Source organism: Chelonia mydas, chromosome 23, assembly GCF_015237465.2.
Source record: "Chelonia mydas isolate rCheMyd1 chromosome 23, rCheMyd1.pri.v2, whole genome shotgun sequence".
Classification (NCBI taxonomy): Eukaryota; Metazoa; Chordata; order Testudines; family Cheloniidae; genus Chelonia; species Chelonia mydas.
The window spans coordinates 14866643-14887095 of NC_051263.2; the positions used below are offsets into that span (position 1 = coordinate 14866643).

Below are 20453 nucleotides of genomic sequence, written 5' to 3' on the forward strand. Positions count from 1 at the left end.
GAGAGGAAAGGCCCCAAAAACTTTCTCGATCCCCACCCTTGTGCTACCGGGGCCAGATCCTCAGCTGGTGTAAACCAATATCCACTCCAATGGAGCAACAACGAGTTATGCCAACTACGGATCTGCCCCATTAGCCTCAGGGGACACCTTTGTTCTGACAGCGATGAGTGCTGGAAATACCACAACCTACGCTCCTTATAATAGCAGTGTGTCGCAGTGCGTCCTGCAAACGACATTCTCCTCTCAGGGCCAGGGATACTTGGATTCTGACTTGATGCTCTTTCCTTCTCATGCACATCAGGTAAAATCCTTTAGCATCTTTCCTAGACTCACAGACGCAAGCGACAGAGACAGCCTGTAGGCCAGAAACAGACCCCTTTCAACCAGTGTAGAATTTTTGCCTACACTATTATCCATCTGGTTTCTCATCCCATCATCTTCCATGGATTGTGGGCTGCTGGTGCAACAGTAGGTTTGTCTTAGTTCCTTTCTGATTGGTGGCTTCAGATCTGCCGGAGCTGGTGTGTGTAGCTACCGCCCAGGGAAGCTGGCTTTTCGGTTTGTTAGCTGATGCTGCTGAGTACAGACTTAGCCATGCTATTATTGTAGAGCGTAGTAATTGCCAGACTGGATCTGCCCAGGGGCCCATCGAATCTGAGATCCCATCTCCAACAGTGGCCAGCAAACCCATACAGAAAGGCTGGCAGATTGGTTAGGGCACTAGCCCAGTAATCGGCAGACACAGGTTCAACTCCTTGCTTTGCTACTGGTTTCCTGTGTGACCTTAGACAATCCCTTAGCCTCTCTGTGCCTCAGTTTCCCCATCTGTACAATGGAGATAATAGCACTGCCCTATAGGGAAGTGGGAGGAGGGGGGTTGTGAGTACAGACTGTCAGTGGTTCAGACACTGCAATGATGGGGCCATCTAAGTCCCTTAGTAGAGACAGGCACACACACACCTGGGCAAGCCCCTTGTCCCTGCTGCTTCATCTCCCTTTGTAGCTCATTGCTCCCTTACGGCAGATTCTTTCCAAGCCCAGGGCGGAGAAGATAGCGACACCGTGTGCTGCCTGCACTGGACCCCCCTGCCCCTACCAGGTACATGTTGAAGAAGGTCTGCTGAAGACAGAATCTCACCCCGGGGTTTTGGTTCTTCCAGTAACAATTCTGCCGGATCGGCAGGTAGTGCTCGATCTATCAGGGAACGATTTATAGCGTTTAGTGTAGACGCAATAAATCGATTCCCCGATTGCTCTGCTGTCGACTCCGGAACTCCACCAGGGCGAGAGGCGGAAGCGGAGTCAACAGGGGAGTGGCAGCCGTCGATCCTGCGCCACGAGGACACAAAGTAAGTGATTCTAAGTCGATCTAAGATACGTCGACTTCAGCTACGCTATTCTCATAGTTGAAGTTACGTATCTTAGATCGATTTTTCCCCCCCACCAGTGTAGACCAGGCCTCAGAGAGGATGGGGACCTTTATTTAGAGCAATTTCCTGATTCGCTGAGGTGCTTTAATTCTATCGAATTTATATATCTATCCCCTTCCACCCCCTCTATCTATCTATCTATCTCTCTCCTTTTCCCCCTCACTCTCAGATCCAGAGCATTTTCTGTTCCAAAATTTCAAAATTCATTGCAAGATGGAATTCTGAAATAAATTTGTTCGGGTTGATCAAATCTTTCTGATAAAATTGCAACAGTTTATTCCAGTTTCAACCTTCCAAAACTTTTTAGTTTTTGTTTTCTGTGGAACAAGAGTTAATTTCGTTTTCAAAAAAGTGATTTTGAAAGGAAAAAAACACAACGTTCCCTTCTGAGAATGTCAAAAGAAGAAATATCATCATATCAAAATGCTTCATTTAGGGGGTTTTGTTTTTTCCTAAACAAAATTTCATCAAAATTGACACTTTCTGGAAACATTTCAATTGTGACAAAAAAAGGCCTTTTTTGCTGGAAAAAAAAGTTGAGATGAAAAATTTCCTTAAAAGAATAATTCCTGTATAAAGCAGAAAGATTGTACATTCCTGGCTTCCTTTCCCATGTTGGGGAAGTTTGGAATTGCAACTACCTTGATACCTATTTTAGAATAATGATGCCCAACAACCGTGGTGATGGCCCTGGTTGACTCGGGATGTAGCCAAACACTTGTCCAAGCCAGCTTGGTAGAATGCCCAGATCTGGCGGGAATGCTTATCCACCTACAGTGCATCCCTGGGGAAGTGCAGCTGTATCCAATTGCCAGGGTGCAGCTGCAGGCCGTCCTGTATGAGGAACTCCAAAGCTGGCCTACCCCATGATTTTGGGGCGTAACTGGTGGTGGTTCCATGAGGTCTTGCAAGAATGGAGCACCTGCCCCACAGATGTGAGAACAGAACCTGTGAAGAGGTTTTCTGAGCTGCTGAAGACTTGAGGACCCAGGGGAAGGTCCCTCAGGCCATCCCGGAACACCAGCTCAAGACCTCCCTGCTACAGGAACCTTGGAGGAAGGTGATCCAGAGTGGCTGGACGTCAACAGGGACTTCCTGAAGGAACAAAGGGAGGACCCAACCCTAAGCTAGGCTTGGGAACAAGTGGTGTATCCAGACCCAGGAGAGGGTAATCCCCCACAGTTACCCAAGGGGCCCCGATTCAAGGTCCAGGACAACCATCTCTACCAGATAACTAAGGACCTCCACCATATAGGAACACATCTGACCATAGGTGAGAGGTTTTTCGCAGGAGTGGGTGGGTGAGATTCTGTGGCCTGCGTTGTGCAGGAGGTCAGACTAGATGATCATAATGGTCCCTTCTGACCTTAATATCTCTGAATCTATGAATTGTTCGTCCCGCGCAGGACTGAAGTTGGGAATGGGCAATACTTGATGATTACCTGTCCTGTTCATTCCCTCTGGGGCACCTGGCATTGTCTACTGTTGGAAGACAGGATACTGGGCTAGATGGACCTTTGGTCTGATCTAGTACGGCCATTCTTATGTTCCTACGTTTTGACAGGGCCTGTTGCATCCAGCCTACTCGGTGCCCTGGATGGGACACTTGGGAAGGAAGAAAACTCTACAACAGGTGGCGCAAAGATTCTTGTGGCCTGACATACACCAGGGCATCTGGGACTACTCTGCCTCCTGTCCCGAATGCCAGAGAGCTGGACCCAAGGGGATACCTAGGGCTCCCCTGCTACTACTCCCCGTGGTTGGGGTGCCTTTTGAACACATTAGCATGGACCTAGTGGGACCCTTCAAGAAAAGCAGGTCAGGTTACCATTATATCCTTGTAGTTGTAGACTATGCAACCAGGTATCCCCAGGCCATCCCTCTATGAACAGCGACGGCCCCCACCATCACCACCGAGTTCCTGAACACCTTTGCCAGGGTCAGAATACCTCGGTAGTTACTGACCGACCAGACAACTAATGTGTCACCAAGCTTAATATATACAAATCAGGTTCCAGCTAAAGTAAATTATCGCCTCAACAATATGTCTGTCCTGCACAAAATACTGGGATCAAAACCAGCTCAGAGCACTATGTAGCTGACAGCCTTGTTCCTCCTCTGCAGCAGCCTAGATGTGCTGGCAGTTGGGTCGGTGAACGACCTGGGCAACTAAAGGCAGACTCGCAAGCGCCAGTGTTTGATTGGAAGCTGAGAAAATGGACTTTTGTGCAGAAGGCCAGATGTCTATAAGAACACCCTTTGGTGCACTGGTGTCATCTTCAGAGCAGTAGGCTCTTGTCCTCCAGATGGCAGTATCTGGGGAACTAATAATCAAAACGTGGGACAGTATCGCATTTATTGCCTGATAAAACTAACGGTGTCAACGTATATCTAGCCCAAGGTCCAGTGGCTTCAACAGCAGCCATGGGAACTACAAGTTGTGGACTACATGCTGCAGCGCACTGGGAGAATATCCTGGTTCCTGCCAGGATGTACCCTCTGCCCTGCCAGCAGGAAGAGTCAGCACTGACTGAAGCTGGGAGCACGAGGCCGGCAAGCAGAGAGGAGGTTACTGGACAGTCATCGTGTGTTTCTTTACAGAATAAAACCTTGTTCCCGGTGTTTTGTCTGCGTGGGTCTGGTCTGAGGGCAATACAGGCTGACACACAACGCAGAGCACATGGAGGCCCAGTTTCCCAAAGTTGTGTAAAAGTCACAAGGCAGACTTTCCCTCTCTGGAACAACCTCATACTGGGAACAAGCAAGGGGCTAGATATATACAGATTAGAAAAAAAATATGTTTTTAAAAGGGGCAGATTGTAAAGGGCACACTCAGTGAAAATGTGACCATCTGCTGTAAATTAGTAGATGTAACCAAAAAGAACAGGAGTACTTGTGGCACCTTAGAGACTTACAAATTTATTAGAGCATAAGCTTTCGTGGGCTACAGCCCACTTCATCAGATGCACAGACTGGAACGTATAAGAAGAAGATATTTATATACATACATGTAACCACGTCACCTTTAGTAACCTGGGAAAAGGTCTGTCTTCCAATCAATACCTGCAGGGTGGGAGTGGCTACACCAGGTGTAGTGAGTGTACAGTACGTCTTCAATCAGTGCTGCATACAGTACATGTGTTAAGCACCCTCACGATCGATGTTAGGCCATAGCCTATAAGGTTAGTACTGGGAAAGGTCCTACTTTCAATCCAGGATTAGCAGTTGCTCAATTGTGTTGTTTTTAAAACCTGGATCAGCAAAGCGCCTTGTTCAATTTTGTCAGTGGCAGCGGGAGCAGCTCAGCTATGGGGTCTGTGACACTGCACACTCTTGTTATCTTAACTAAGATGACGTCACAGCAAATCCTTACGTGTCCCTGTCGTGAGGCAGAGCGGCTCTCTCCGAGCTTGACAGGGAGGAACTATCCCAAGACCCCTGGTGGGTGGAGCCAAGCCAGCCCCACCCCCGAGCCGGAAACAACTTTTATAATATGTTACGCTGATGCCACTCTGTCTAATGCATGTTCAGAAAGGGGGGAGGCCTACTCTTTTTGATTACAGAATTATTTTGCTTTTAGGTCCATTAAAATCATAACACATTTGGGGGGTGGGTAGAGATGCTTTTCTCCACTAGGTTTGTTTATAGGCAGCAGAAAGGAAAAATTCACCTGCTTTGCACAGAACATGTACTGAAACCTAAAGGTGCCTCCTGCCCGCTTCCCTACCCAAACCCTATGGGCTTTTCCAAGTTCATAAGAACATAAGTGCGGCTGTACTGCGGTCAGACCAAAGGTCCATCCAGCCCAGTATCCTGTCTGCCGACAGTGGCCAATGCCAGGTGCCCCAGAGGGAGTGAACCTGACAGGTAATGATCAAGTGATCTCTCTCCTGCCATCCGTCTCCACCCTCTGACAAGCAGAGGCTAGTGTCTTACTCATCCTGGCTAATAGTCATTAATGGACTTAACCTTCATGAATTTATCCAGTTCTCTTTTAAATCCTGTTATAGTCCTAGCCTTCACAACCTCCTCAGGCAAGGAGTTCCACAGGTTGACTGTGCGCTGTGTGAATCTCTCCTCATACGGGACCTGTTCCAAACCCCTAATCATTTTAGTTGCCCTTCTCTGAACCTTTTCTAATGCTAGTATATCTTTTTTGAGATGAGGAGACCACATCTGTATGCAGTATTCAAGATGTGGGCGTACCATGGATTTATATAAGGGCAATAAGATAGTCTCCGTCTTATTCTCTATCCCTTTTTTAATGATTTCTAACATCCCATTTGCTTTTTTGACTGCCGCTGCACACTGCGTGGACGTCTTCAGAGAACTATCCACAATGACTCCAAGATCTTTTTCCTGATTAGTTGTAGCTAAATTAGCCCCCATCATATTGTATGTATAGTTGGAGTTATTTTTTCCAATGTGCATTACTTTACATTTATCCACATTAAATTTCATTTGCCATTTTGTTGCCCAATCACTTAGTTTTGTGAGATCTTTTTGAAGTTCTTCACAGTCTGCTTTGGTCTTAACTATCTTGAGCAGTTTAGTGTCATCTGCAAACGTTGCCATCTCACTGTTTTCCCCTTTACACCTCACTGTTTACCCATTGTCATCTAATTGCTGAGCAAAGAAAGAGAGAGTGGGCAGCAATTATATCTAGCACTCGCCAGTTCATAGACATGACCAGGAGCCATCGACAACGTACACCGATACGCTGCATTGTTTCCATGCACCCAGGCCTAATGACAGGCTGGGGGCAATTGGGGCACACCGGGAGGTCCCCCCAGAGCAAGGGTTCGGAGAGACCCAGGGCCCCAGGAGACTGAGAAGGTGACCGGCCGGCACATGCAGCCCCGCCATTTCAAACGCGGATCCCTGCCCCAGGTGGTACCTCTCCACCAGAGCCAGCGAGCTCCTCACAGAAGCTTCTCTCCAACAGCTCCTCCAGCGCCAGCTGCTCTTCCCGCCCCAGCTCCATCCACGGCAGCAGCAATGGACTGTCGGTGTCCAGTCAGTACAGCTGACCGGACACTGCCAGGTCCCCTTTTTGACCAGACTTTCTGGTAGAAAACTGGGCACCTGGCAACCCTACCATACCCTGAGGCTTCTCATGACATTTTCTGTTAGATCTCACCCCCATATCCTGGGTCTTCTCATAACATTTCCCTGTGGGGCCGACACCCAAATTTTGGGGTTTCTAACTGAAATTTCGCCAGAGGCTCATCCCCCAAATAATGGGGCATCTCATGAAATTTACCTGTGGGCCTCAACCCCATATCCTGTGGATTTTCATGGAATTTACCATTAGGTCTCACCCGCAAATCCTGGGCCTTCTCAGGAAATTTCCCCATACACCTGTTCCCTGAATCCTGGGGCTTCTAATGAAGTTTCCCTGTAAGCCTGAACCCACAGGCTTCAGAGCCAGGGGGCCACACAGCTCCTGGCCCAGGCACTTTTAATGTCCTCCCTGGTTCCCCCCATGTCTGCTAAAGTCCCTGCATAGCTGCTGCTGGACCCGCAATCCTGGGACCCCTCTGAGAGATCTGCTGTTAGGGGACCACGTGCTCATCAAGTGATTGGGCCCAGAATGTCCCGGTGCCTGTGGGGACCATCTTCATCCACCAGATGGCAGGAGGAGCAGCAGCTCCATGCTCAGCTGCAGGCAGAGACAGAGCGGCAGCTGGTTCGCGTCCCGGCTCCAGCCTCCTGGGGGGCTAGATCTGTTAGGTACCTGGCTGCCCCCCACCCTGCCGTGTCCCCTCCCCCTCACTCCAGGACTGCCCCCCCGTGGACCTGTTTGGTTGTTGGGTGTATCTTCTAGGCTAATACGAAGCCTTACTTCAGCCAGCAGCTCTGCATATCCACACAGACTAATGTTTTAGCATAATAGAGATCTCTCAGGCAATGTGTCTTGTATTTTCCTAATAAAACAGGTTACTTTTTATATATTTGAATGATACATAAGACGGGTGAAAATTGGAATAAACCACATTTTTGTAAAACCCGGGATTTTTTCAGTAAAAATCAGTTTAAAGTGAGAATGAAGGGGCTTAGGTGTGTTATACTCACCACCAGGGCGCCTCCTTGCAGCCACGTCTGGGGATTAGCTCATATCCTGTCCGACGCCCCCTCCTTCGGTCTCTCACCCTGGGGTCTCGCACTCACTGTCTAGACCCCGGCTGCTCCTTTGCATCACTCTGGGTGCCCCCTCTCTGGGGCTTGGCCTCTGGCCGGTCGCTCTGGTCCTCCCCATCTGGGGTATCAAACTCCCACTGGGTGACTGGTCCAGGCAGGCTCCTGCTCCTCTGCCCGCTCTGTGCCACTGCCCCCCTGGCTGGTAGGGGAACCCCGGCCCCCCTGCCACTCCAGGGTCCAGCCCAGAGACCTACAACCAGCAGCCAACCTGTGTCCCATCCCAAACCTGGGCTGCCTCCTCTCCATCAGGGTCCCTCTCCACCCTCCTCCGGGGCCCCTTCCCTCGGGGCCGGCATCCAGGGCATCTGTTCTCCTCGATTTCCCCCCTCCCCTCTCTAGACCGGGAGACCTTCACCCACCCACCCCTGCCTAGCTCCTGCTTTTCAGGCAGCTCAGCCTGCCCCGTGCCCAGCCCGGCATCACCATCAATTCAGAGCTGATCAGCCCCAACTCCCCCCGCAGGTGCCGCCTGCCACGAGGTTCATGGGCCCTTTCTCTGGACTTGGGTCCTTAAAGAGACAGGGGGAGGGAAATTGGCTTCACCGTCGTGGCTGCCACCCCCTGTACCCTGGGCCCCCTGGGCCGTCCGGACCCTGCTCCGCAGAGGCGTCCTGAGCAGAGCGGCTGGAGAGAGGGACCCCGACGCCATCGCCCCTCCCCCGGCTGTACCCCCAACCCGGGAGGAAACGGGGTTGGACTTTAACAGCAGCCGTGGCGACGCCGGCTCCAGCCCAGCTCCGCTGGCTCCTCTGCCCCCCCAGGACAGTCGCTAGCGTCTCCGGGGCCAGCGGGGAGACGCCCAAACCCAGGGGATTTTCCAGCTAGAGACTCACTCCAGGCAACGGGGCCAGGGCTGGAACAAACCCCTCGTTTCACACGGCGCCTGCCACGGCTCCCCTGGTTCCTGCTCTGCTGGGTCTGTCACAGCCGGTCCCAGGGGTCAATGGGGGGTTTACCGTGGGGCTGAGTAGGCTGCAGGCTCTGGACCCCGCCTGGCCTGTGTTTAACCCTGTTCAGTGTAGGGCAGGGGCTGGGGCGTGTTCGCACCTCGGGCCCTTTATTGTGTCTCCATGAACAAAACAGGGTGCAGGGGGATTTAGCCCCTGGCACTTCTGGGCCCCCTATGGCGGGTGTTTGGGGGGAACCGGATGCGGGGAGCCTGGAGTTTGAGGGAAGTTGGTCGGGAGGGGGGCTGAGGGGAGAGGGGCCAGGATGGAGTTTGAGAGCAGCCAGGCTCCCCTCCTCAGAAGGTCAGAGCTGGGGGGCAGGATTTGGGGAGGGGTTGAGGAGTGAGGGGGGAGCTAGTGCCCCCAAGTTCCCCCTGGACTCCCATTTCTACGCCCAGCAGCCGCCCCTTTCACTGCCCCCTGCTCAGTCTCACCCCAGCTCCAGCCCCCTCAGCCTCAGGTTCCCCATTTTTTCTGTCCCCTCAGTTCCCCCCCACACACATTCCTCCCTGCCCCACATTCTGTGCCCCGTAATGCCCCCAACCCCATAGTCACCCCTCCCTGCCCCATAGACAGTCCAGGGGGGCAGGATTGTTCCCCACCCCGAGGCTGAGGCGTCGGCCATCTTAGCCGGGGGCAGCCTGGCCTGCGAGGGCTGCAGGGGGTGACGGGGTGGCCATGTTAACTGAGGGCAGCCGGGGTCCCTTCCCTTGGAGAGCAATGGGAGATGGCGGCCATAGCTAGTGCCGGGCTGGCTGTGAGAGGGGGCAGGACAGAGATGCTGGGGGGTTGGGGAGGAAGGGGCCAGTGGTCTGTGAGGGGACACGGGCCAGGGGGCACAATGCGGGGAGGAGGGGTGTGGGGTGACACAGGCTAAGCTGGGAGACTCGGGGAGTCAGGCCGGGGGGCGGAGGGGGACAGGCTGGGGGGTGGGGGGAATGACCCTGCTTCGCAATGAGCCTGCTGCTCATCTCCCTCCTGCTCCGGGGCCAGGGACAAAGGCTCCCGGGGGTCTGATGAGCAGGGGGGTCGGGGTCCTGGGACGACGGGGCCGAGTGAAGGAGGCTCATTGGGACCCGTCGGCTGGGAAGCTGAAGCACCTTTAATGCAGCCCCGGCCTGGCCCAGCACTGTGTGTGTGGGGGGGGAGGCGACCCCAAGATGGTGACACAAGGAGTCCGGGCCCCAGCTCCACCCCCTGGCTCTAACCACTAGTCCCCACTCCCCTGCCAGAGCCCAGAACTGATTCAAACTTTCCTGACCCCCAGCTTCCTCCTGCCCTCTAGCCAATGGCGTATAAACAAAGCCTGTGTCACGTCCCTCTCTCGGGGCCTGGGCACATAACCACTGACAGTGTCTCCTCCAGCTTGGGGGCAAGGTCTCTGCAGGGGCATTAGAAGGTCTCTGGGTCTCTCCCAGCTGGGTGCACAGGATGGAATTTCTCTTGCTCCAGTTTTTCTTTGGACCTGGTTTATTTAATTCCCACGCTGAGAAAAGACCCTTTGAACCAGGCGTTACAGCGTAAAGCCGTCCTCCCTGCTCAGTTATGGTGCAAGGGGCAGCAAACCCAGGTGTTCCCCATCGCGCCCACTCCTCACACGGTGCCAGGGCAGGTGTTGTGCGTGTGGGCAGGTTGGCAGGCTGAGCGGGAAGGCTGCAGAGTCATACCCTCCAGCACCGGGAAATGCCACAGATACAACCTAAACTCCTCCCCCTCATGCACATGCATTACGACGCCAGCCTTTAATTGCATGATCACGTATTAATTTTACCTACATGGGTCACCGGTGAGGTTTGATTCCAGAATGTAAGAAAGGACAGGATGGGAGGGGGGAATCTGCATGGAAATCGTGGTCAGTTGAAAATTGAAGACTAGACCCTGTGGTCTCCTGGCTCCCAGCCTGTTGCACCTTCCCCAAGGCTGCAGGATAAATTGAGGGTGACCTGTCCCCGCTCCCCACCGACACAAACAAGCTGCGAGCTGCATGGTGATTGGCCAGGCTGAAGGTCTCAGGGTTTCCTCGGTTTTGCAGTGACTGCTGCTTACTTTAGCTGCGTTAGATTTCGCCTGCAGATTAGAGACAAGGTGTGATGGATGTAGGAAGAGATGAGACATCCTCAACTTCCTCCAGCTGCAGCCACCGGCTGAGTTCTTTATTTGGGGCTTGGTGGAGCCAGGCACTGCGACGTTGGTGGCAGCGCTGAGGGGCCCCCTCACTGCCCCATCATGGTATCTGCTCTCACCGTCCTCTTCATCGGTGAGTATTGGAGACAGCCAGGGCATGTGCCTGTGAGGGAGGATCTGAGACCAGGCCATGTGCCCTTGGGGAGAATCTGAGACCAGAGTGTAGGATCCAGTCACTCTGGGATCTGGTCCCTAACAAGCCGTCTCCTCTCTAGGCTGCTGGCTGGCCGGGCAGAGCAAGGTGTCCAGAGGTGAGTATCTGTGCTGCTCAATGCTAAGTGTTAAGGATGGGGGCAGGGCGGGGAGGTGGAGGGGAAAAGAGCAGCTGAGACCTGAACCTTCCCCCAAAACTCAGTCAGGGTTGACTCTGGATTGACCCCAGCAGACTGAGATCAGAACCCAGCCCTGCCCCCAGTGCAGTCAGGAGTGACTCCGGATTGACCCCGGGGGCTGAGACCAGAACCCGACTCACAGGTTCCATGTAGATCAGGAGTTTCAAACTGCGAGCCGACAGCTCCCCGTGGCACCCCCCACCTCCCCCCAGCGTTTACCGAGAGTGGCTCAGGCCCGGCGTGCACCGGGGGCAGAGCAGGCTCCCTGCCTGCCTGCCCTGCCCTCACGCCACTCCAGGAAGCGGCCGGGCACAGGGGTCTGTGTGCTGCCCTGGCCACTCCTCCAGGTACCTCCCCCGTTGGCCGAGTCTGCTTCGGGGGAGGTACCTGGAGGAGCGGCCAGGGCAACACACAGACCCCTGTGCCCCCCCCCCACCCTCAGATCCCGGCCACTTCCCGGAGTGGTGCAGGGGCAGGGCAGGCAGGCAGGGAGCCTGCCCTGCCCCTGGTGCATGCCGGGCCGGACCCGCCCCCCCCAACGCCTCCTGCAGCCGAACCCCTGCCCTGACACGCCTGCCGCACCCTGCACCCCTCCTGCACCCCAACCCCCTGCCCTAAGCCCCCTGCCGCACCCCTCCTGCACCCCAACCCCCTGTCGTGAGCTCCCTGCTGCACCCCACACCCCTGCTGCACCCCGACCCTCTGTCTGAGCCCTCTGCTGCAGCCCACACCCCTCCTGCACCCCAACCCCCTGTCCTGACCCCCTGCTCCACCCTGCACCCCGACCCCCTGCCCTGAGCCCCCGACACACCCCTCACCCCTCCTGCACCCCCTGGGGGCAGGGAGGGAGCGGAGTTGGGGTGGGGATTTCGGGGAAGGGGTTGGAATGAGGGCAGGGAAGGGGTGGGAAGAGGCGGGGTAGGGGCGGAGCCTCATGGATGGGGTGGAGTGGGGGCGGGGCCAGAGCAGCGGGTGTGGGGTCAGTGGTGCGGCCCTCGGGCCAACGTACTAGTCCTTATGTGGCCCTCGTGGTCATTTGCGTTTGAGACCCCTGCTGTAGATGCAGTGAGGTGTCTGTTATCCGTGGTGCTGTCCCTGAAGCTGGGCACTGAGGGCAGGTTACAGACACATGGGGAGGGGTTTGTGTCTCCCCATCCACTCCTGTTTGTGTGTGAACGCAGAGCTCCCTGCGCCCGGACCCTCCATCTCCGTCAGCCCCAGCGGGGTGATCGTCCTGGGGGCAGCCATCACCATCCGCTGTCAGTGTCAGTGCGAGGCCAGGAGGTTATTTCTGTATAAAGATGAAATCCAAATCCAGGAGCTGGATGCTGCTGGGGACGGGGGTGAATTCACCATCCCCAGCGCCAGACGGGAAGACACAGGGTTCTACCGCTGCAGATCTCACTCCAGATCAGAGCCCGAGCCGGAGCCGGAGCCGGAGCCGGAGCCGGAGCCCCATGATTACCTGCAGATTGTTGTAGCAGGTGAGGGTCCTGGGGAGCGGGGACAGAGTCACAGGGGGGGTTCCCAGCCACTGTAGATTCAGGGCTGATGCAGGGGGGGATCCCTGCCCCCAGGGGCCCTTGGGGTGTCACTTACTTCCCCGTGCTTCCATTTCCCCTTGTATGAATCATCCTCCCTGCACCTTGTGTCTGTTTAGAGAGTCGGGGTTGGCTTTAGGGTGGGGGCTTTTTCTCACTGTGCCTGTGCAGCTCCCAGCACCTCTGACTGCCAGGCCCCCCCAGCTCTAACCACTAGATGCCACTCCCTTCCCAGAGCCAGGGACAGAACCCAGGCGTCCTGGCTCCCAGGCTCGGGGGGACTATTAAGTGGATAGACAGGTACAGAGGGTGCTCTGGATTTAGGTCCTCAGGCAGTTTCGGTCGTAGCTCCCAGGAATCTCTGGGATCTCGGAGAGGTGCATCTGGCTGGGTTTTCTCTCAGGGGCCCCGGGTCTGGGACCGTGTGGCGAGGACGGGGCGCAGTGACTGTGCCAGGGTCTGTCTCACGGCCTGTCTCCTTCTCACTGCAGAGCTCAGCTACCCCAAACCCAACATTTCCCTGAGCCCCAGCGGGGGAGTCGCCCTGGGACGAAATGTGACCATCCGGTGTGAGTGTCGATGCCAGAGAGCGACGTTCCACATGTATAAACTTGGAAACCCAGACGTACGGCTCTGGGCAGAGACTGCTGGGGTCGTGGCTGAGTTTACCATCCACAACGTGAGCCGGAGACACACAGGGAGCTACAGCTGCCAATATGGCCCCAAATCGGACCCCTCTGTCTGGTCGCATCCCAGCGACCCCGTGGAGCTGATGGTAGCAGGTGAGGGGCCCGGCTCAGTATTTCCGCCCTGTGACAGGGTTCCCGGGGTGGGTCTATGGAACCACTGGACCCTCTGTCCCACCAACCTGGGGTATCCCTCGCAACTGTGATGCTGATGTCAAGCTACAAACCTCTGGCAGGTCCTGCACTTACCCAGCCATCCACAGCCAGGGACACACCCACTGGAGTTACAGGAATGATCTCCCAGCCTCTCACGAACCCTTAATAGGGACACGCCAGCCAAGTCCCTCCCAGATCCCCAGCCTGGTACCGTCCTGCACTGGTCAGAAGCCTGGCCAGTGTCAGTTCATTACACAGTCCGGCCCTCCCTCGATGGGGAGAGGACACAAACCAGCCTTTGTAACCTGAGCTGAGATTTCCCAGGAACTTCAACTAAAACACACTGTTTGAGATCAAATAGAAAAGAGATTTATTAACTCCAGAGAGATGGAGTTGAAGTGATTATAATTAGCAAGCGTAGAGATCAGGGTCAGTTACTAAAGAAACAAAAATAAACTGGCAGTCTGAGTTCTACACACTAACCAGGATTTGAATCAAGCAGCGTCTCCCCCTGTAGCTGATACCCACAGGTCACAGATCTTCAGCACACAGACTGGAACTGCCTTCCGGCCGGGACCACCCTCCCCAGTTCAAAGTCTTTGTCCTCCAGTCCATAGGTGCCAACTTCTCCTGGCGCCGGTGGATGCTTGACCCCTCCCGCCCCTGCCCTGCCCCAATCCAACCCCTTCCCCAAAGTCCCAGCCCCAACTCCGCCCCCTCCCTGCCCCTATTGGACTCCCTCCCCAAATTTCCACCCCGCCTCTTTCCCTGAGTGCGCCACGTTCCCGCTCCTCCCCCCTCCCTCCCTGGCCTGCGTTGTGCAGGAGGTCAGACCAGATGATCATAATGGTCCCTTCTGACCTAAATATCTATGAATCTATGAACTTGTTACTCTGCGAAACAGCTGTTTTGCAGCAGCAAGCACTGGGAGTAGAAGCAGGGACATGGTGCGCTCAGGAGAGGAGGCGGAGGCGGAGGTGAGGTGAGCTGGGGTGGCGGGGGGGGGCCCGGAGCTGCCGGTGGGTGCAGAGCACCCACCAATTTTTCCCCGTGGGTCCTGGAGCACCCACAGAGTTGGCATCTATGCTCAAGACATGTTTCCAGGTGTTGAGTTGTGGGGGGAGTGAGGCCAAGGGATGTTGTCACTTCCCCTCTTTATAGCTTCTTCCAGTTTACTGGGAAGATCTTTGCCTAAAGGTGGGTCCAGCAGTCTCCATTGTCTAGATGCTCTCACTTCGATGGTCCTTGAGAGAGTGAATTCCCTTCGGTGTAGGTCCTCAACCACAGCCCCACACCCAGCCAGACCCTCAGGGGGTGTCTGCCCCAATGGGATGCTCAGAGCCGGCTCTGCCCTGAGCCCTAGGCCCAGCAGAGGGGACACCTGGCTGAGGAGCGGGGACAGTCACTGGGGGGTTCCCAGCCAGGGGCGGGAGCAGCAGCCGCTGGAGGTGCGGGGCCAAGGGAGGGAGGAGCCCTGCTCCCAGGGGGAGCTACAGAGCAGGGGTCTTTCCCAGGGGGATGTTTCCTCAGCTGCTCCCACTCTGGGGATGCACAGAGGAGTCAGGGCCCAGGGGCTGCCCAGACAGCACCGGCCCCAGCGCTGAATTCACCCCCCACCAGCCCAGACAATTGAACCTATAACAAATGCCTGGTCATGGGGCGAGCTGCCCAATTGCTGAGTCACCGTTTCAGCCCCTTCCCACCCAGGCCTGGATTCTGGTTCCGTCCCTCCCCCCATCCCAGGTGTTGTGGAAAACGAGTCACACCATCTGTTTGGTTCAAACAGTCTGAGGTCCTTTTATTGAATACAAGCATGCAGGGAGAAGGAGACGGAGATGGTCACACGCAGGTGCCACCCTGGTCTCTCTCTGCCCTGCTCCTATAATACCAGACTTATATAGATCCAAATTCAAGCCAAACGATACATTTCCTTACCACTCAAGCATTATTAATAAAGCCTTATAAGGAATTAATGGAAGGGCAGTTTCATAACTAGCACAGTGCTGACGCACCATGTTATTATCAAGATCTTATCAAGATCTGCGGCTTGCTGTGGCAGCGTTTTGACTAGGGACTTTTGCAGGGTGAAGGGTGCATATAATGGACAGCTAGAGATTCTTCCGGAGGCCCTTTTGGTTCTTTTCTGGTTAAGAGATTGGCCTAGTCCATTATCTGGGTCAAGTGCCACAGCCTAGCATACGTAAATGCTTTAGCTTAAGCCAAGTTTTACAGGATACAGGCCAGTAGGCCTCTTGCGTTACAGCGCTTGCCTATGTTGCATATAGTGCATAGATTTTGCCGCAGAATGGGATGGGGTCAGTTTCAACAGCAAGGTTAACAGCAATTCCCCCCACACAGCCAACGCTCGTTTTAATCCCACAGAGGGAACCGACCCAGCTGGGTCCCGGCAGCTGGATCCCCCCATGACAGAGCCGGAGGGAGAAGGCGGGCGGGAGAAATGGAACAATTCACCCCCCGGGCAACAGAGCTCTTGGCTCACATGCCCACGGGGCCATTCGGGCCGTTTGGAGGGGGACAGTCCCTGCAGACAGAACTGATGGGTTCAGGTCTTCTACACAAAGGATGGTGGATTGATCCATGGGAACCTACAGCCACCGATCTGTGGGAAGGTAGGGCTGTGGACAGATGGGAGCGTGTCTGATGAGGGATAGAAAGATGGACTAAGACCTTGTCTACATGAAAACTGCACCCGAAATGATTAATCCAGTGTGGTTCCCAACCCCCGCTGGTGATCTCAGAGCAAGTCTGAGCTCTTGGAATTCGCATCCCCTGGTTTGATACAGCTCGGTTTGGCAGACAAGCTCCCCTTTAGCTCTATAGGGCTGGTTCTATTCCCACAGGGGGAGCTGACCCGACTCAGCCAGGAACGGCGCCGGCTCCGACCCACCCAGGCAGCGCGAGTCCAGGTACCGGGGCTCAAGGCAGGAAATCACCATCAGCCCCCACAGAAACAGGTTTGTGCTGCCCAAGGAGCCACCACTGTGGGAAACCACAAAGGGCTGGCTGGGTGGGACAGGGGCAGATCCCCATAGCAAATGTCCCATCTGGGCTGAGACCCCCCTGGACTAATTTCATATGCTTTGGGGGGAGGGTTCACTGGACAGCTGCCAGATTGGCTTGGTGGGGGCAGGGCCTGGAAGAGCTTCCCCTCAATGCACAGTCCCACCCCAGTGCTGTGCTGCCCCCTGGCACCAAAAAGCCACCCAGGTGGGGCACAGCTCGATGTGTATCCTCCTGGGAAAACAGGGATGAAGAGCCAGGGATCATGCTTCCATGTATCCGGTTTGTCTGTCTGCGACTGCAGACAGGCTGGGGGAACGGCTCAGAAGCAGGGCTCTGCCTTTGCAGTTCAGACTTGAACCCGCCAATTCAGAGTGACACATTGTTGACTCTGGAACCTAACAGTGGCTGTTGCGATGACAGCACTGTTACATCTACCACTGCTGATTGCTTCAGAGCAGTGTGATTCTCCCAATGATCTCAAAGCACAAGGGTGTTTGCATTTTGGTGATTAGACAGTTGGCAACCATATCTGGGGGTAGCTGGGGCCATCAGTAGCCACAGGGGGTGCCCTGGAGCTCCCTGCGAAGCAGCCAGGGGCAGCCAGTATGGGGGACAGGATACCAGGTTAGATGGGCCCATTGGCCAGAGCTGGTATGGCCAAGCCTGGCTAGTGCCATGGTACTGGGGATGGGTGGGGGAGGAAGGCTGGAAATGTCAAACAGACAGAGGCTGGAGGAGCCTGGGACCGATCAGCCTGGATCAGAGCCAGTGTCTACCTCTAGCAGTCTCCAGTCACTGCGGATGGATGGATATAGAGGGGTGTCTGTGTGGGGGTGTGGCTGTGGAGGGTACAGATGGACACAGGCAAGAGCGGCAGAAGCAGCCTAAAAGTGTAGAAGGGGCACAAGTACCCGAACCGTGGCCCCACCCACCAGAGTCGAACTGCCCCTGACGCCCCGCCCATGTGCTGCCCCTTTCCCTAAGATCCTGCCCCAACATCACCTCTTCCCCAAGGACCCCTTTCTGTGCCACCTCTTCCCACCAAGACCCTTCCCCCCACTCACTCCTCTCTGCCCCCTCCCACCCACCCTTACTGCTGGTAAAAGATGGGAGCACCATGGCCCCCCTGTTCCAGTGCCCCAGGAGAGAGGGGTGTGGGTGCCGATAGATTAGATTAGATAGACGGGGAGGATGGACATATGGGGCTGTGGTGGTTTTCTTTTGTGGGGGGCAGAAAGGGGGTGGGGGCCCCTGTTCATCTGACTGGATGGTGACCCCCGACCCCACCCCCTTGAGCAGCTGCTGACACCCCCTTCCCCTTTTGTCACCCCAGATTACACCTGGGACAACATTGTCCATCTGGCCCTGGGCGCCGGGATCCTGCTGGCCCTGGCGCTGATCTTGGCCGAGGCTGCCCATGGATGGAGGCGGGGCAGATGCTAGGTGAGCTGACCCCCGCCCCCACATGATTTCCCCCACTCCAGCCTGATTGCCGCAGCGTGGGGGAAGGGCAGCGGGGTCACTGTCACCCAGAGAGACATGACACCGCATCATCAGGACGGAGCCAGAAGGACCAGTGCAGCCGAACCCATCTGAGCCGGCCCCGCTGAGCGGCCCTCAGGGCGTCCAGATGGGCCCGGATCAGCGTGGGGCTGGGGGAGGGGCTGCACCAGGGCCTCCGTCTGGGGGTGGCAGAAATGGCTAACAGCAGCGGGATGGGGAGCCAGCGCCACAGGGCACCCTAGGGGAGAGCTCCATGCCCTACAAGGCGGCTGGGGCCGTCGGGACACAGGGCGCTCTAGGGGCCATGGCTTGTGGACAGCACCCCCCGTGGCCAGGGCCTCCAGGACACACTCCAACACAGCCACACTGGTGAAGATGTGGGATCGTCCCGCCAGCCTGAGCCGCCCGGGGGTCGTTCGCACGGTCGTGGCTGCGGAGCCTGCGAAGTGGCCCGGCTTTGAGCTCACATGTAAAACCCACGGGCAAGTTCCCCAGCTGTGCCAAGGCCCAGGGGAACCAGGGGAAATCGGGGACGACGCTGAACGTTGTAACCCGGGCGAGAGAACCAGCCACAGATGCTGGGTTGGTCTGACCCGAAAAGCCCCCTGACTACAGCCCCACAACTGTCAACATCCTACTAGGGGAAAGAAGAAGCTGGAACCAGGAGTCAATAGCCCCACATTGGCGGGAGGGACTTTCGGCCTATTTGGGGGGCAAAATAATGAGGGGGCGGGACTAGGCTGCCCACTGTCCCCCTCGATGGGTTCATTAAAAAGTGACGTTGGTAAAAACCCGATGATGGGCCCAACTCTCTCTCTCCTCCCCCATCCCACCTTGCAGCCCGGCTCAGCTTCTCTCATCTTCATCTTCCCCCAGCTCATCCCTGGACCCCCCAGCGCTGCAGCCCGTCTCGACTCATCTAAAGGACTTTCTCCGGGAGAGGCCGGAGCCGGCCGGCCTGACTCTTGTTTAAGGACTTTTGTTTTCCCCTCTGCGAGCTGGAAGTCTTCCCATTGCCGTGACCTGCAGCCCCCAGCCCGTCCGTGGGGACAGCTGATTAGCAGTGCCCCGAAGGCCCTGGAGATCCTGTTGCCTTCCCTGGTTGTGCTGTTTTCCTCCCCGCTGTGTCTTTCCTCCTCTCCTAGCTCACTCTCCTGGCTTTCCATCAGGTGCTGCAGTCGGGTGTATGGCACCAATCCCACCTGCCCTGCCTAAGGAGAACGGACCCAATGCGGGGCCAGTCCTGCCCGGATTGTCACCATCCAGGGTCTGAGCAGCAGGGGTCAGGGTCCAACGCACCCGCTTGTCACTAACCCACATCCAGCGCCCAACACCATCCCCAGAAGCCATATTTCACCCCTGTTTCCATCCTGTCTCTCCCCCACTGCCTGTCTCTCCGTTTGCTAAAGTAAGGGGACTGTTGGCCCCTCACTGACACTTAGTGGGTTTTTAGGCCCTCTCGCAGTACTAAAGAAAGGTACTGAGCTAAGATTTCCCTAGCGCTTCAACCAAAACACAGTGGTTTAGGTCAAATATAAAACAGATTTATTAACTCCAGAAGGAGAGATTTTAAGTGGCTATAAGGAGCAGGCGCAGAGACGTTACTTAAGAAATAAAGATATATTCACAGTCTAAGTTCTACAAATGAAACAGGATTCAAATCAGGCAGCGTCTCCCCCTGACAGATGGTACAAGCCGGTTACAGATCCTCAGTACACAGACTGGACTCCATTCCAGCCTGGGGCCACCCTTCCCCTGTTCCAACTCTTTGTCCTCCAGATGTTCCTCCAGCTGGGGGGAAGAGAAGCCAAGGGATGATGTCACTTCCCCTCTTTTATATTTTCTGCCAGCTTGCTGGAAAGATCTTTGCTGTGCCCCGGGGATCAAGCAGTCCCCATGGGTCAAGCAATCTCCATTAGACACAGTCGCTGGGATAGTGGATTCTTTCCTCGATGGGTGTGGATGAGCCCTTGACATTGGCTGGCTGGTCCTCTGTTGCAGTTGAAACGTTGGCTGTGGGCATCTCCTAGTCTCACAACACATTTCAGTAGCACACCCAGCAATGCTTCATAACTTCCCATGCCAGGATAGCACATACAATCCAACAAGATATTCATCTTTAACAGATCGAGACTTTTAAAATGATGCCTCACAAGGCAGACCTTGTACCCAACCTGTCATAAATCCAGCCTAGTGGTGAATACGGGGGCTCCAGGGTGCTATCTTGAGGTACAGATTGTCACCCTGTGGTATCAACGCAGCGCGGCCAGGGCCTGGGGAGGAGGCCTGGGAGGTGTGAGGAACAGACTGTGAACTTCCATTCCCATGCAAAGGCGGCTGTTTGTGGTGTCCCCATGCTCGCAGGGTGGGGAAACTAGTTTCCTTTCACCTTCCCCCTTTTTACTTATTTTTTATTAGTTGCTATGTAATACATTGTAGGTGCTCTGAA

At 55.5% G+C, this 20453-nt stretch overlaps 1 protein-coding gene across 1 annotated transcript; it reads left to right on the plus strand.

The window, feature by feature from the left end:
• The first annotated feature begins 10305 nt into the window (after positions 1-10305).
• On the plus strand, positions 10306-19623 carry LOC102931711 (leukocyte immunoglobulin-like receptor subfamily A member 6). The gene is made up of 7 exons (XM_027829447.3): positions 10306-10835; positions 10978-11013; positions 12276-12578; positions 13127-13417; positions 16339-16452; positions 17835-17944; positions 18881-19623. Exons 1-6 carry the CDS (start codon positions 10805-10807, stop codon positions 17942-17944), a joined length of 885 nt encoding a protein of 294 aa, XP_027685248.2. The 5' UTR covers positions 10306-10804; the 3' UTR covers positions 18881-19623.
• The last annotated feature ends 830 nt before the right edge of the window (positions 19624-20453 follow it).

What these genes read in the sequence shown, in the direction of transcription:
- LOC102931711 (XM_027829447.3), top strand. Translation starts at nt 10,805, where the DNA reads ATGGTATCTGCTCTCACCGTCCTCTTCATCG. An exon ending in CGTGGAGCTGATGGTAGCAG is followed by an intron (nt 13,418 to 16,338) that starts GTGAGGGGCCCG and finishes CTATTCCCACAG; the next exon opens with GGGGAGCTGACCCGACTCAG. An exon ending in ATCAGCCCCCACAGAAACAG is followed by an intron (nt 16,453 to 17,834) that starts GTTTGTGCTGCC and finishes TTGTCACCCCAG; the next exon opens with ATTACACCTGGGACAACATT.